Source organism: Balaenoptera borealis (assembly GCF_965194805.1).
Source record: "Balaenoptera borealis genome assembly, chromosome: 4".
NCBI classification, from domain to species: domain Eukaryota; kingdom Metazoa; phylum Chordata; class Mammalia; order Artiodactyla; family Balaenopteridae; genus Balaenoptera; species Balaenoptera borealis.
Window position 1 is genome coordinate 150,567,907 of NC_138861.1, and position 15,393 is coordinate 150,583,299.

General features: G+C 52.7%; 1 protein-coding gene across 9 annotated transcripts in view; it reads right to left on the reverse strand.

The window, feature by feature from the left end:
* Positions 1–15,393, reverse strand: part of PIGG (phosphatidylinositol glycan anchor biosynthesis class G (EMM blood group)) — a 41,116-nt gene that overhangs the window by 4,331 nt on the left and 21,392 nt on the right. For 7 of the 9 annotated variants that reach the window (XM_082389928.1, XM_082389930.1, XM_082389932.1 and 4 more), the window contains 6 exons: positions 14,204–14,421; positions 13,757–14,038; positions 12,062–12,519; positions 9,559–9,750; positions 4,258–4,567; positions 486–649 (listed from right to left, as the gene is read on the reverse strand). In XM_082389928.1, coding sequence (XP_082246054.1) covers positions 486–649; positions 4,258–4,567; positions 9,559–9,750; positions 12,062–12,519; positions 13,757–14,038; positions 14,204–14,421 — 1,624 coding nt within the window. The other 2 variants (XM_082389933.1, XM_082389935.1) reach the window with 2 other exon arrangements.

Below are 15,393 nucleotides of genomic sequence, written 5' to 3' on the forward strand. Positions count from 1 at the left end.
GACAGAACAGTGGGCTGCCCCGCCAGTCTGGTGGGAAAGGAGCCTTTGGGGCTGGTGACCGTTGGACTCCACGGGGGCGGGACAGGGCAACACAGAGTCGCACCCCCACGGACAGCCCCTCAGGCCTGTCCAGGCTCCTCTCTCCAGCAGGGACCCTGGAGGTGAGAACCAGCACCTCCTGTCCTCTTGTTCCAAAGGGAAGCCCCCCATCCCCCCCGCCCCGTGCTCCAACCAGGTCACCAGCAAGTAGAGAAAATGCAAAGAGACTTTCCTTCTTGTCCCTCTGGAGACACACGTTGGTATGAGCTGGAAAAAGCCAGCAGGGGCGTCTGAGCCGTCCCCACACAGACCAGCCCTGCCACACGCCGTGGAGTGTTCAAGGTAAAGAAAACCGATGAGAGAGACCTTTGAGCCCCTGGGGTTCAGGCGCCCTGTCTCCGTAATAGGAGTTAAGCTGCCGTCAGATCACAGGCGAAGGAGCTCACCTGCTGGCCTCCGAGGCCAGGAAGTTCACCAGGTGGCCGGCCCACAGCACAGGCCCCGTGTACGTCGCAAACGCCGTCAGAAGCACGGCCGGGATCTCCACGTAGGCGTCCAGGCCCACGAAGCCTGCTGAGATGTCCACAGTGGCGATGCTGTTGGAGTTTCCCTGGACACGGGGAGAAACATGCTGAGCCGGCTGGTCTCATATCATGGCCACGAGCAACTGTGAGAGCCAGTCACGGTGACCTGGACACACAGGAGCCCCAGCTGCCCGTTCACTCCTGGTTCCGGGGCTGACCCTAGATGCTGTCCCTCCACGTGCCCGCCTCACGCCCAGGCAGGAGGAGCAAGCGGAATGTCTTTTACCTTCGAGAAACTATACAAATGTAAGTCTGGTGATGAACTATGGAAAATTCCAAACTTCCCCAGGTCTATTTACTTCAGACAGACACACCGACCTCCCTTCTCAGGGACCCAGTCTGAGGGCTGCACGTGGCACAGGGGCGCGGAGGGCGGTGTTGCCACGCGGCTCGCTCGAGGGGGGACGCTGCTGTTAGGTGGCGGAGGGCGGGCGGGCTGGTTGCCCGGTGTCTGGCTCACGTGTCAGATGCGAGACCCTGGCCAGTAATGGGGCAGCTTGTCCCTTGCAGGGAGGGTGGGGTTTTGAATCCAAGGCAAGGGTCTCACAAGGTTCAGTCCCTCTCCACTCTCAGTCTTTACTGACGCTGGGGGCCTTTTCTGAGACACTCATGATGTTTACGGGTCTGACAGCACAAATGTCTGTCCCAGCCCAGCGAAGGCCCCTCCCAGGAGCTCTTGACTCAACGGCCTGGGACTTGTGGCCTGGGACACAAGTCCGGCTGGGTGAAGCCCACGCCTTCTCCCTCGGCCGTGTGCCACTCCCGGCAGTCACTGGGTCGTGGTGCAGACCCCAAGCATCTCAGAGCTGTGCCCTTCTCTCGACAGTAAGCTCCTTTGTGCAGCTTCCCCCGACCCCCCCCTGCCCACGTCCGCCTGGGCTTTCCCCCAACTGCACGACTCCCTCCCTGGAGAAGGAGGAGACCCTAGAGCTGCTGAGAGGAGGAGGGGGGGAAGAACAAGGGTCCCAAACGCCACGCTGAGGGGAGGCGGGCCGAAGATGGAAAAGCGGGTCCGACGCCAGGCAGGTCGCTGGAGGTCCCGCTGAAGCCGATTCCGCTGTCAGAGAGGGTCGACCTAAGGCGCGGCCTGCATGCTCTGGGGCTTTCCTTGCGTTAACTCACTAGATCCTCAACAGTCCTGACACCGTGCAGGTGGGGAACCGAGGCAGGGAGAGACCCAGGGGCCCGTGGAGAGCCGTGGATGCCAGCTGGGCACCATGCTCCTGACCCCATACCACGAGGAGCTGGTGAGCTGAAGCCCGGAAGGAGCAGAGAGCCTGTGATTCTCCTGCCAGGAAACCCGGCAGGGAGAAAAGGGAGACGCCCGGGGGAAGGGCTGTGGGAGGGGAGGGGAGGGAGGCCCCGGGGCGCTCGGCTCCCAGGCCCGCGCAGCTGCTGTTCGTCTGACTTGCTGCGCGGCCCGTCGTGCACGGCCGACCTGTGCTGGTCTTGCTCCCGAGGGACCGCTGGCACGTTTGACGGCGCCCGCTGCAGGGACGCCCGTGGCCATTGGACTCGTGCGCTCTGGCTGCCCACGGGCAGCGCCCGAGATGTGCCAGCACCACATGCCGTCACGGGAGCTCCGTGCTCACCCCCGTGGGACGAGGCCACATGCCCCAGAGGAGCAGACCGAACGTCAGAGGCTGCCTCCTCGCTCGGGCGCTACCTGTGGTCAGTCCTCCTGACGCTGAGGCCTCAGCGCTGAGCCAGGCTGCCTGACCAGCAGCCGCCCTCTCCGTCTGCGTTCAGAGGGAGACTGTGGGCACCAGCCTCATCAGGCCAGCAGGGTCTGCTGCGCCACCAGGACGCACCTGCAGCTTGTAGACTGTGTGGGCGCTGCCGGGAGGGCTCCCACGCAGGGCTGTGGGGCCGTGCGCCCCCGGGCAGGGGTGTCCTGCGTTCACCAGACAAGCCCACTGTTGAGCTGGGCCCTGGGGAGCCTGGAGAAGGGAGAGGGACGAGGCGATCTTCCGATGTGACAGCGTTCCCATTCCCCACCAAGCCACTTGTGCTCAGAGACAGAGTGACCATCGTTAACTGACCTCCGGACAGGAGGCAACCACCAGGAACAGGCCTGCAAGTGACGTCCAGATGAAGAGAGGAAACAGACTGACATGGGCCATCTGGACATCTCTTGAAATGTGCAGTGAAACCTACAGTCCTTCCGAGGCCACACATGAGCTACGCCAACCGGCCGGCAGACAGCTCTGACGCAGGCGCGCTCGGAACAGGCACTCGGGCCGCTCTCCTCCCTCCTCCCTTGGGGCCCACGTTCACGCTGGTCCCTTCGCCGTCTTCCCACTCCCGGCTGGTACTCTGCAATTCTGGAAACAAGCTCTGCATTTCCCCACATCCATGACGCCTGTGACCTTCTGAATTTCTTCTGACAGGTACGAACAGCTGTGCCCTTGGTGGTAAAACACCATGAGGCACACAAGGAACAGAATCTGTGGTCCGGCGTTCGGTTGTCAGAGAGGGCGCCGTCCTGCGATGGGGGGCTCAGACTCCAGGGAGGTGCGGTCCACTCCCTGGGTCCGCACGGACCCCAGCTGTGACGTCACTGTGGGGTCCTGGTGACAACGGTAGGCACTGAAAGTGGGGGTCCTTGGGGCGAGGCTACAGCTGGAGTGAAAGGGAGATGGAAGGAAAGTGGGGGTGGAGGATTGGGGAGGCACAGACAGGGTGAGGGTCAGGTCACATCCCTCCAGGACTTACAGATTTCTAGTACTTTACCCCTACCCACTTCTGGGCTTCAGGGAACAAAAGGAAAAGCCATGCAACTGTAGTGAGGCTGGAAGCAGCAGGAAACCAGGAGAGGAGGAGGAGGAGACGAGGAAGAGGCCCCAGGCCAAGCTGTCGGGACACAGGGAACCAGGCAAGCTCCAGGGTCTAGACAGAGGAGAAGGGAGGAAATACAGATCCTCACTGTACAGATGGGGAAACACACTTAGACGTTCAGTAGGTTTGCAAAGTTCCTTGGCCGGGGAGTGCGGAGCGAGACGGGGACTCCGGCGATTGCGCTCCACCCTCAGGGGTGATACATGCGGTCCAGGTCAAGGGCGGGGCCACCTGACCCAGGGCAGCGATGCGGGAAGGCTGGGGTGGAACTCGGTCCCTCCAAGGCCAGGAGCTGGATGCTCTATTCACCTGTCCAGGTGCTTCCCAAGTACACAGCTGCACACTGAGGTCTACCCTGGAGGCGGCTGGACTTGCCTTTACGGGCCCTTCAACACTGGAGAGAAGACGTGACAACCACGGGGCCCAAGAGATTAATAAGCAAGTGGGGAGCCCCAGTAACGCCCAGTGCTGACCGCCAGGGGAGCAGGTGACAGCAGTCACCATCCACATCCGATAAAGCCACGGGAACGCGACGCGCTTCCCTAACCGCCCGCTGAAAGCAGATCCAGCGCAGCTACTACACACTGCCACCAAGGATGTCTGTCTTCAATAACTACATGTACTTTATGTTGTATGTGCCATTTAAGCATAATTCACCACGCCATACTGACAGTTCTTTCACTAAACATACATTATAACTTCCTAGCTTATGGTAAAATTTTCTCAAAGAAAAACTAAAAGATAAACGACATAAAAAGTTCATAGTCTTCTACCCACGATAATGATGAAAACCTACCTGAAAATAGAAGAATGCTTGACCGAACCAGTAATGCATCACGGTGACCTCAGCTGCGTCGTGCCTCAGGGGCCTCCAGACGAAGTGAGTCATGACGGTCTGGATGACGAGGCTCAGCGCTAAGACGGGAAGATTGTGAGGCCTGAGGAGCAGCGCCGCCAGGAGAACTAATCCACTGTATATTTCCCAGAGGCCCACGGTCTTGACTGTGAAGTCATCAGCAGTGATTTGAGATTTAAGCAAGTCTTTGGTGCCCGTGAACAGAATGCCAAGGACAAAGACATAAACAAAACGAGCTTCGGTAATGCCCCTAAAGAAAGCAAAACAAGTCAGATTCATTAGCACCAGCTAGAAAAATTCAAACACACGTTTTCCCATGAAAACCACGTGTCTACTGAGCTGACAATACAAGCTTTAGGACCCACCGGCCGGGGGAGCTCTGTGGAACCGAGGGCGTCTGCCTCTGCACATCAGGCCCCCAGGACCCCCTGCCCAGAGGCCGGCAGGCCTGTCCTCTCTGCGCTCACTTCTCTGATGGAGCTGCCTTACAGGAAATCTTGCTCATGTGGCCCAAGGATCACCTGGGTGGAGGACCAGAGCCATTACTTGTAGCCAAAAGAACTGTCCACCTACTTTGCATAGTTAGTTTGAAAAACCACTGCAGTAGGATAAGGTCCAGCTCTGTCAGGAAATTCCGTAAGTTCATAAGTGCTAAGACACAACCGAGCACGTTCATGACCAAGCAGTTTAAGTACGTGCTTGCATGTGTATACAGACACACACATACAGTGGTGCAGTCCAGACTGCGGGTCTGGAGGAAGGTGGCGCCAGGTTAGTCTGGGCACTGCCACAGACGAGCTCTGCTGTTGGGGCAAGTTAATTACGACTTCTGATGCTCAGCTTCTTATTCGTAAAATGAAGAGAAATGGTACCTCCACCTCACAAGGCTGTCCTGACAATTAAACAAGAGAGCGCACGTAAAGCGTGTGGCGCACAGTTAAGTATTAAATACTGCTGTGGGTTAAGTATTTTAGTAGTCATCACCTGTAAAGGATACAATTTACGGCACTATATATTCCTAAAACGTATTTTAGATCCATTTCATAAATCAAACATTTAATAAATACTAGAAAAGCTGATTATTTAAAGTGACGCTAAGTAAATAAAATTTTAAATGAAATGTTCACCGTAAGAATGTATCTGGGGACTTCCCTGGTGGCGCAGTGGTTAAGAATCTGCCTGCTAATGCAGGGGACACGGGTTCAAGCCCTGGTCCGGGAAGATCCCACATGCCACGGAGTCACTAAGCCCGTGCGCCGCAACTACTGAGCCTGTGCTCTAGAGCCCGCCAGCCACAACTACCTGAAGCCCGCGCCTAGAGCCCATGCTCCACAGCAAGAGAAGCCACCGCAATGAGAAGCCCGCGCACTGCAACAAAGAGCAGTTCCCTGCTCGCCTCAACTAGAAAAAGCTGCACACAGCAATGAAGACCCAATGCAGCCAAAAATAAATAAATAAAGTAAATAAATTAAAAAAAAAAAAAAGAATGTATCTGTGTTGAAAACTGAATTTTCCTATATCAGATTTTCTTAGGAAAAGGTTTATGCATTTTTTAAAAATAAATTTATTTATCTTATTTATTATTTATTTTTGGCTGTGTTGGGTCTTCGTTGCTGCATGCGGGGCTTCCTCTAGTTGCAGTGATCGGGGGCTACTCTTCGTTGCAGTGTGCGGGCTTCTCATTGCGGTGGCTTCTCTTGTTGCAGAGCACAGCTCTAGGCACGCAGGCTTTAGTAGTTGTGGCACGCAGGCTCAGTAGTTGTGGCTTGTGGGCTCTAGAGCGCAGGCTCAGTAGTTGTGGTGTACCGGCTTAGTTGCTCGGCGGCATGTGGGATCTTCCCGGACCAGGGCTCAAACCCGTGTCCCCTGCATTGGCAGGTGGTTTCTCAACCACTGCACCACCAGGGAAGCCCAGTTTCTGCGTTTTTTAAAAATGCTTTTTTTTTAGGATGATCAGTTTAAGTTAAACAGTGGAGCACTATCTACTGGCAACATGGAGACACCAGAGACTGATATGAGGCCCGCCACGGGGCCACACGCTGGTGGAGGAGCTGGGGCCAGATGCAACCACAGCCAAGGTGTGTGCTAAGCTGAGTGCTGATGACGGACCCACAGGGTCAAAGAGGGAGAAATGAGCAAAGGTCCAAGTAATCAGAGAAGTTCCAAAGAAGAAAGGGGCTGGGTTCTGTATCAAGGAGGACACCAGGGCAGACTGACTGTGAAGAGGAGGGAGAGCACCACCGGATGCCTTTAATGGATCCACCTCTTGCTCTAACCAGTCAGCTGTGCCTGCACATCCAGAACCATTGAAAATAGGCTTTCTGCTCCAGCCAAGTCTGGGCTTCAGAGTGGAGAAGAAAGTCAAGAGTTAAATGTAGAGGATTCTAGAATACCGATGGACAGCAGCACCTGTGGGGATTGAAAGGAGAGAAGCAGCTTTCAGGGAGACCTAGAATTAGGGCAGCTTTAGAACTGGGGCAGATCTAGAACCAAGAGGGGTCTAGAATCAGGACAGATGGGGGTGGAGGATGGAAGCATTCTATGGGACGGATGTGAACCAAGCAGTGCCGGTTAATGAAAGGGTGCACTGGCCTACAGTTTGGGCACCAACAAGGTACATGCTGTTGTATCCATGAAAGGTAAGGAAGTCATCGAAGTCTTGAAGTGAGTGATGCTGAAATCAGGTGCATCCGAGAGGAAAGAGGAATTTATTCATGTATTGCACTTTGAGATTTAAACAAACACCCCTGGATTGGACGCCCTCACATGTGACATCCAGCCTTGACATCTGCCCAGAGTCTCAGACTTTGAAGTGAACAGTCTTCAAGATGTCTCCCCACCATGCCCTCTCCACCTGACCTCCCTGCCTCAGGTGAAGGCCTGCCACTCTGCCGTCACCTCAGCCAGGCCCTTGGCATCACCTTGACGTCCCACACCAGTTGACAGGTCTTGTTTCCAGGTGTGGCCCTTGTGCCCCTCAGCCACCCAAACAACCAGGCCATAGCCCTCAGAATTCACCTTGACACCCTTTTAGAGAGGATAACACTTGCTTTTCTTTCTCTGATTAGGAAAGTAATACCAAACATCTAGAGAAGACTTAATACCTATCCTTCTCAAACTATTCCAAAAAACTAGAGGAAGGAATGCTTCCAAACTCATACTATGAGGCCAGCATCACCCTGATACCAAAACCAGACAGAGATATTGCACACAAAAAAATTATAGGCCAATATCGCTGATGAACACAGATTAACAAATCCTCAACAAAATATTAGCAAACCGAATTCAACAAAACATTAAATGGATCATACACCATGATGAAGTAGGATTTATCCCAAGGATGCAAAGATGGTTCAATATTCACAAATCAATCAAAGTGATACACAACATTAACAAATTGAAGAATAAAAACCATATGATCATCTCAATAGATGTAGAAAAAGCAGTTCACAAAATTCAACATCCATTTATGATAAAAAAAAAAACTCTCTAGAAAGTGGGTATAGAGGGACTATACCTCAACATAATAAAGGCCACATACGATAAGCCCACAGCTAACATCATACTCAGTGGTGAAAAGATCTAGATCAAGAACAAGACAAGGATGCCCACTGTCGCCACTTTTATTCAATATAGTATTGGAAGTCCTAGCCACAGCAATCAGATAAGAGAAAGAAATAAAAGACATCCAAATTGGAAAGGAAGAAATAAAACTGTCACTGTTTGCAGATGCCATGATACTATACATAGAAAATCCTAAAGACAATACCAAAAAACTACTAGAGCTCATCAATGAATTCAGTAAAGTTGCAGGGTACAAAATTAATAAACAGAAATCCGTTGCATTTCTATATAACAACAAAGTATCATAAAGAGAAATTAAGAAAACAATCCCACTGACAACTGCATCAAAAGAATAAAATACCTAGAAATAAATCTAACTAAGGAGGTAAAAGACCTGTATTTGGGAAACTATAAGACACTGATGAAAGAAACTGAAGACAACACAAACTGACGTAAAGATATACCATATTCTTGGATTGGAATAATTAATATTGTTAAAATGACCATACGACTCAAAGCAATCTACAGATTCAATGTAATCCCTATGAAAATACCAATGGTGTTTTTCATAGAACTAGAACAAAGAATTCTAAAATTTGTAGGGAAACACAAAAGACCCCAAATAGCCAAAACAATCTTGAGAAAGAAGAACAAAGATGGAGGTATCACATGCCCTAACTGTAAACTATACTACACAGCTACAGTAATCAAAACAGTATGGTAATGCACAAACACACACACATAGATCAATGGAACAGAATAGAGAGCCCAGATGAACCTACACTTATATGGGCAATTAATCTACAACAAAGGAGGCAACAACATACAATGGGGGAAAGACAGCCTCTTCAATAAGTGGTGTTGGGAAAACTACATAGCTACGTTTAAAAGAATCAAACTGGACAACTCTCTTACATCATGCACAAAAATAAATTCAAAATGGATTAAAGACTTAAACGTAAGACCTGAAACCATAACTCCGAGGCTTATCCACTACTGTTGGCCAACTACCTTGTTTTTCACTCTGTGCAACTGTAAAGTAATGCTTCAGAGAGCATGCCCGTATCCCAGTCTCTCGCCTCACCTCTGGTTGTATTTTTGAGATAAATTCTGTAAGAGGACACCCAAGTCAGAGGGTTGGACAAAGTCAAGGTTCTTAACACGTTTTACGAACAGCCCTCCAGAACAGGCTCTGCCCTCCCCAACCCACATCACCATTAAAAACAAAAAAGCTGCCACTTTGACACACAAAAAGTGGTATTGACGATTCAATCACCATGAGCCCCCGCTCCAGGAGCTCACGTAAGTTATGGGAAAGTTTGGTTTTCTGGCATGCTTCGCCCCCCAACTGCTAGGAAGCATCCGCTCGTTATTATCCTCATTACTAGTTACTTCTTGATGGAGCAAAACTGAATCCTTTAAATTCTTTATTTTTAAAGAATCCCTTACTAAAAAAAAATAAATCTTAGTGACCTTACTTCCAGGTTATTTGTCTCTCTCCTATCAAAAAAAGAGGCTAACAGAATTGGTTCACTGAGGCGTTGTCAGTAACTGTTGACAAAATCACAATTCACAAAGACCAAACTCCAATGTTCTCAAGATTGCATGGCATTTTTTAGTATATAAAACATTAGAACAGATCTAAAAACAAATGCTCGTGTCTGCCAGTACACTTACTTTGAAATGTCTTTGTTGTTTTGTTGCCATGGGAACAGCAGATTTCCAACGGCCACCCTGTAGCAATAGATGCCCAGCAGGCCAAACGCCATGGCCACTTTTGACGCCAGGGAGCACCTCTTCTGAACCAACACAAAAATCATGATGAGGGAAACTGTGGCCAGAACAGAGAGTTCAGCCTTATGATCAGAGCTGAAATGAAATGTAAAATGCCAAAAATTACTACCAAGGATAACTAGTGATATTATGGATCTACACCAAGTGGCTTTCTAAGAACTGTACTAAAAAGAGCTCATTTTCCTGAAAAGCAAAAAAGAAAATTTTTGGTTTTTTAAATTCAAACAGAGGTTCTTAAAGTGGAACAAATAAAGGGCCGTTAACCCAATCTCTCATTGCTCATTCACAATTGGCACCTACCATCAGCTCTGCACTGGCCAGGGCAGTGATATATTTAACACTATCCCCTGGCTCCCCCGGTGCCCCCTTTCTGGGGCAGCCTCATTTTCCCCAACCACAGGTGAAGAGGTTGTGTGCAAACTCCATATTTACCAGTGTGCGCCCGCTCACGGGAGACGCACACATCCTGGCACCATCCTCTTCCATTCACTTGTCAGTGCAGACAGACTCACTCAGGAGTGTCTGCCCCCTCCCAGGTGGGGAGACTTAGTGAAGAGGCTGGGCACATAGCGGTCACAGGCCCTCTCTCTGCCTGGCCCTTGCCCACCACTCCCTGCTACCTCGCTGAGCTGTGCCCTGGGGAGGCAGGGCTCTTTCCTGTTCTATTCACTGCAGCTCATGCTCATAAAGCCCAAATATTCAATAGCTGTTAAGCCAAGGTATATATATGCCACACGGAAAAACTAACTTGGAAAGATGCAGAGGAAAGGAGGCCAGTGCCAGGGCATGGGTCCCGGGGATGGCAGATGGTGATGGGGGCCACACTGGGGCCTCTGTTGTTGCTCTGTAAGCTGCATGTTCCATGCAGATCCTGGATTGTTAATTGTCACAAATGGAAAATGGAGCATAGAGATGGCGACTTTGGGCGTCTCTCGAAGGCTCTGCCCTGGAGGAGGAATCACCGAAACTGCAGCCTCTTTACAAACTGACAGGGAGAATCGTGCTGCAGGAGGGGAGCACCCTTGATGGAAAGGGGTGGGGGTCCAGTGTGCTGGAGGAGGGTCTAGACCCAGGAGCGGGCACAGCTGCACCCTGGAGAGTGGGCCAGGGGTGGTGGGGGCATCCCTGCACGCATGTTAGTGCATCTGTGGGTGGAAATCAGCAAATCCTCCTGCAGTGCTGCAACTTCCCAGGAAAATAAGAAGTGAGGTCGTTGTGCTGCCCTAGCATGCTCTCATCCTCATGTGCTCTGGCTCTGCCTGGTGCTGCCTCAGCTCCCCTCTGCCTTCACACCCCAAGCGTGGACAGGGCAGCGCCCTCTCTTCAGGGTTGCTGTGAAAATGAAACGAGTGGACACACAGCAGGAACCTGAAAAACGCTACCTGTGATTACTATGGTTGCCGAACGTTTGCTAGTATCGTTAACACTTGGGAGAAATTTATCATGAGGATTATTTGGCCAGAGGAATAAACAATCTTACGGCCTCTGATGTATAATTCCAGGTATCTTCCAAAAGGACTGTGCCAGTGTGTGGTCCCAGGACCCTCCGGTACTCGTCAAGCCTGGGTTTTTGACGCCTCCCTCATCAGGTATAAAACCGCACATTGTTATCTAACTGAAGTTCCCGAATCACGAGCAGAAGCGAGCACTTCCTGTTCTTTCCTTTGGCACTTCCTCCTTTAGGAACGTGTCTACGACCTTCCTGAGTCCTGCTTCCTGCTGACAATTCTTACAGAAGCTCTTCCCAGCGATCCGACAGTGACCCTTGTCACTCTCGGAAATACTTTTTCATTTCACTGTTCCCGTACTTTAGTTTTCTAAACCTTCACTGACAGAGAGTAAAACTTATGATATAGCCAAATGCTGGTCTTTTCTGTCCTAGTTTCTTCTCTGTACTTCAATCCTCTGTATCTGCTATACTTTCTACTACATTTCCCGGCCACTCGTGAGAGGCCTCAGAGGGGGCTGAAGACTCACCTACAGGCTCCAACCAACGCAGCTGCCCTTCCTGGGGGCGGGGAGAGAGGAAGGAGGACAGAGAAGGGCGGAAGCACAGAAGGCAAAGCCACTCTCCCAAGGGCTCCTGGACACATGCCCTACCAGCCTGTCACCCCAGCCTCGCACCATCGGGGACAGGGCAGCGAGTGACAAACTATATCCTGCTGCAGTGATCATTTTAAAATTCACAGGTTCTCAAACATGAACACTTACAGTGATTCAGCAATAAAAAACCAAACTACCAAGCTAGCCTCAAATAAAGTCACCTCTCAATGTCAAATCATGGGTTAGTTTTCTATTTCTTCAGATCTCAAATACCCTTTCTATCCTGAATATGAAAAACAGGCCTATGGAGGGTCTGGCCCGAGGCCACAGCTTATGCTCTCACCTGGTGAGCCAGTGCCCCAGGTCAGGCCGGTGGGCCCACTGCACACCCGTCTGGTTCAGTGACCGAAGCAGCCGGCAGCAGCTCAGAATCACCCATGGGCTCGCCAGCACCATCCACCTTTCAGGGCCTCTGAGCGCTTCCAGGGGAGAGGGGTGCTTGGACGCTCTGTCGAGCTCCCACACGTCAGGGCCAGTGCTCTTGCCCTGTGGGGCCGCTGCGACCCCGTCAAACTCCTCTCCCGCGTGCGGGCAACGCTGAGGCGCACAGTCGTCTCCCACAAAGCAGTTTCTGTAGATTTCGTGGCACAGAGCTAGACACAGCGTGTTGACGAGGAAGTACCATGTCTGGTGCTCCTCTTCGATGAAGCTGCTTGCGCCCAGACTCAACACGTGGCCCACGGTCCCCGACAAGATGAGAAGATCTAACTCTGACCACCTTGAGTTGGATGGAGGTGGATTCTGTAAAAAGGAAAATGGATTTTGTAAGGGAAAAATCTGCACAGTACGTCTTCTTGCTGTGGAGCGTCCAGCTTTTGCTCACGGAACACAGCCCGCTGCTCCTCACGCCCGGCACCCACCCCTCCCCGTCCCCCCGAGCACCGCCAGGAGGACGTGGAAGCAGCAGGGCGGTCCTCCCCGGGACTGCAGGTTCTAAGCTGAGTGACAAGGAGACTGGAGACGTCTGGACCCAAACTGTCTCGGCGGTGCCAGAGCCTGGAGCGCTCGCCCACCAGCCCCAGGCCTGGCCCTCCTTGCACCCTGTCCTCGCCTCTGAGCCCCTGCCTGCTACTCGAAACCAAAGAGCCCCAAGGGTATATTCCACCAAACCAGACATCTAAGTTCTCCAAGAACTTTCCAGAAATCCAGAGAGTTTCCATTACAATGGTTGGCATCACAGTACTAGCCCTTAAATACACTAATTTAAAGCATTTAAAGTAAAATGAGGACTCAATGGCCGTCATTCAATACTACTCGATATTTGTTCTATTAACTGTGTGCAGCTAGCACATGATAGAGCTTGATACTGTGAGACTGGTCAGGCCCTCGAGAATGAGACTGCTCTGGGGAAGCTCATGCTCCAGCGGGGAGACATGTGTGTGGTAAACGACAACACACAGGTGGTGGTGGGGGGGGCGTCTGTGGCCCTGGGACGAGGAGCTGCACTGGGGGCCTGGAGTCACTGCACTGGGTCCCTCGGGCTCTGGGCACTGTGGACCAACTGGGACTGCCCACCTCTCTCTCGCCACCCTGCCACCACAAGTGGCTGATGAATGAAGGTGTCAGAGGCCAAAGGCTGCAAGAATTCTAAAGGGAAACATCAGTCTAGAACAGGAAACTGCATTTCATGAGGCAGGATGAGGACGGGGTCTGAGTCTCCTCCTGACCCCCCGTCAGCCAGCTGCCTGTCCTTCTGTGCCAGCCGCTCTGGACAGTCCCCTGGTTACGGTCCCAGGGACCCTGTCTTTCCAACTGAGAAGGAAGGCACGAGACCTGATAGCACAGGTCTGAGCGTGTCAAGTCGGGATGCTCAGGGACCCGGGAGACCAGCCACTGTGAGCACGTCCTGTCGGCTCCTATGAAGGGTGGGCGCTTTCCTCAGCTCCCATCAGCACCACGCCTGGTACACACCAGGGGTTTAACCCATGTCTCATCAGCTGGAGTGACAAGAACAGCCTATCTGGAAAGCCAGCCTTACCTTACTCAGACGGCTTCCAGCGGCAAACATCCCGGTGAGAGCAGATACGACTGCGCAGAGCAGTGTGGAGATCAGCACCATCACCCCGCCTGCCGCGAGCCACGGGAGGCTGCACAGATAGCACGAGCTGTCAGAGGAGGTGCACACGACGACGTGGAGCGCGGCGAGAGCCAGGAGCAGCAGGTAGAAGAGCAGAGAGGACACGGGCGACAGCAGAGGGACGTCCAGCTCAGCCTTGCCACTCAGCGCTTGCGGGACGCAGAGCAGGAGCAGGGCGACCACCTGGAACAGGAAACAGCGGTGGTGCCCGCGACTTTGACAGACAGGGGACTCCGCCTTCTCTTTTGTAGAAACACTGATACCCTACATCCTTTAAACCCCCAAATCCTGGCTGAGCTATCTGCTTAGTTTAACAGCTGAGCTGCAACACTGCACAGGCACCCGTACCTCCAGGACCAGGACGGTCCCCGCTGCCATGGAGTAGACGTCATACTGGGCTGCTTGTCTGCTCAGGGACAGGCTCAGGGTCCTCAGCGCGTCCAAGTACTGCCTGCGAACCTTGCTTCCCAGGTTGAAAAGGACTTCTGAGTTATTTTCCTCCAAGTACAGTCTGATCCAGTTCCCGTGCAACCTTTCTGACACTTTAAACTGCTCAAATCCAGGCTCTGACAAGAAGAAAAGGCAACACACACCTATCACCGACATGCACGCACATGTGTAATCTCAGAGTCCTCAGTTATTCATGGCACATGGTAGAGCCTGACACCTAACCAAGATGAACTCCGGGGGTGGGGGTGGCCGCCAACACCCTCAGTAAAACCCCAAGAGCGGATGAAGCCAGCCCGTCCTCTGCCGTCCTTCCTGCCTGCCAGCCCTCGGTGCACACCACGGACAGCAGCGTCTGCCCGCCGCTCGGCCCCTCCTTCTCTGCCTCCCGCTTGCCTCCTCCTCCGCCTTCTCTCTCTCCACTCTTCTTCCTCAAGGTGCAATATTAAAACATCCCAGAAACGCACTGCATGAGAAGGCCCTCAGTTCTACAAAATCTTTCCGACCCTCACGCTCTGTGTGAGGACGGGGCAGGCAGTGGCCTGACGCCTGCTCCGCCGCGGCCCCTTCCCCAAGGCAGGCTGGCCCCTCCTGCCTTTCACCGTCAGCGCCCCTCTTTCACCTGCTTCCCTTCTTCACCCGTCCTCTCTGGGAAGGGATGGCAGTCTCCCAGCCCTCCTACCACAACGCTATGTCTCCCATGCACCACACCGGCTGAATGATCCACGGCCGACATAAAGCCAGGGCTGCGTGATGGCTCGTGGATGGAGCCCAGCCCCGGCTGCAGCTGGCTCCCCACTAGGGACGACAGTGGCGTGCTGCCCAAGGCCAGGGAGCTTGCCTTCCTTCCTGTCAGGGCTGGACCAGACTCACCTGTAACTTGACTGGTCGGCAGAGCAAGAACTTCTTTTCCGAGACTCCCTGGTACTTAACATGCTCTTTCAACTTCAAGCAGAGCTGTTCCAAGGTAGTCTGGGCCATGCCTTTCAGGGGCCTTGGCCCAGCCCACCAGCAGTGCACCCACCCCGCCTTCCCTGATCATAGCGTGGCATCCTCACTGCACAACCCCTGAGCGTGGGCCCCGATGCCTG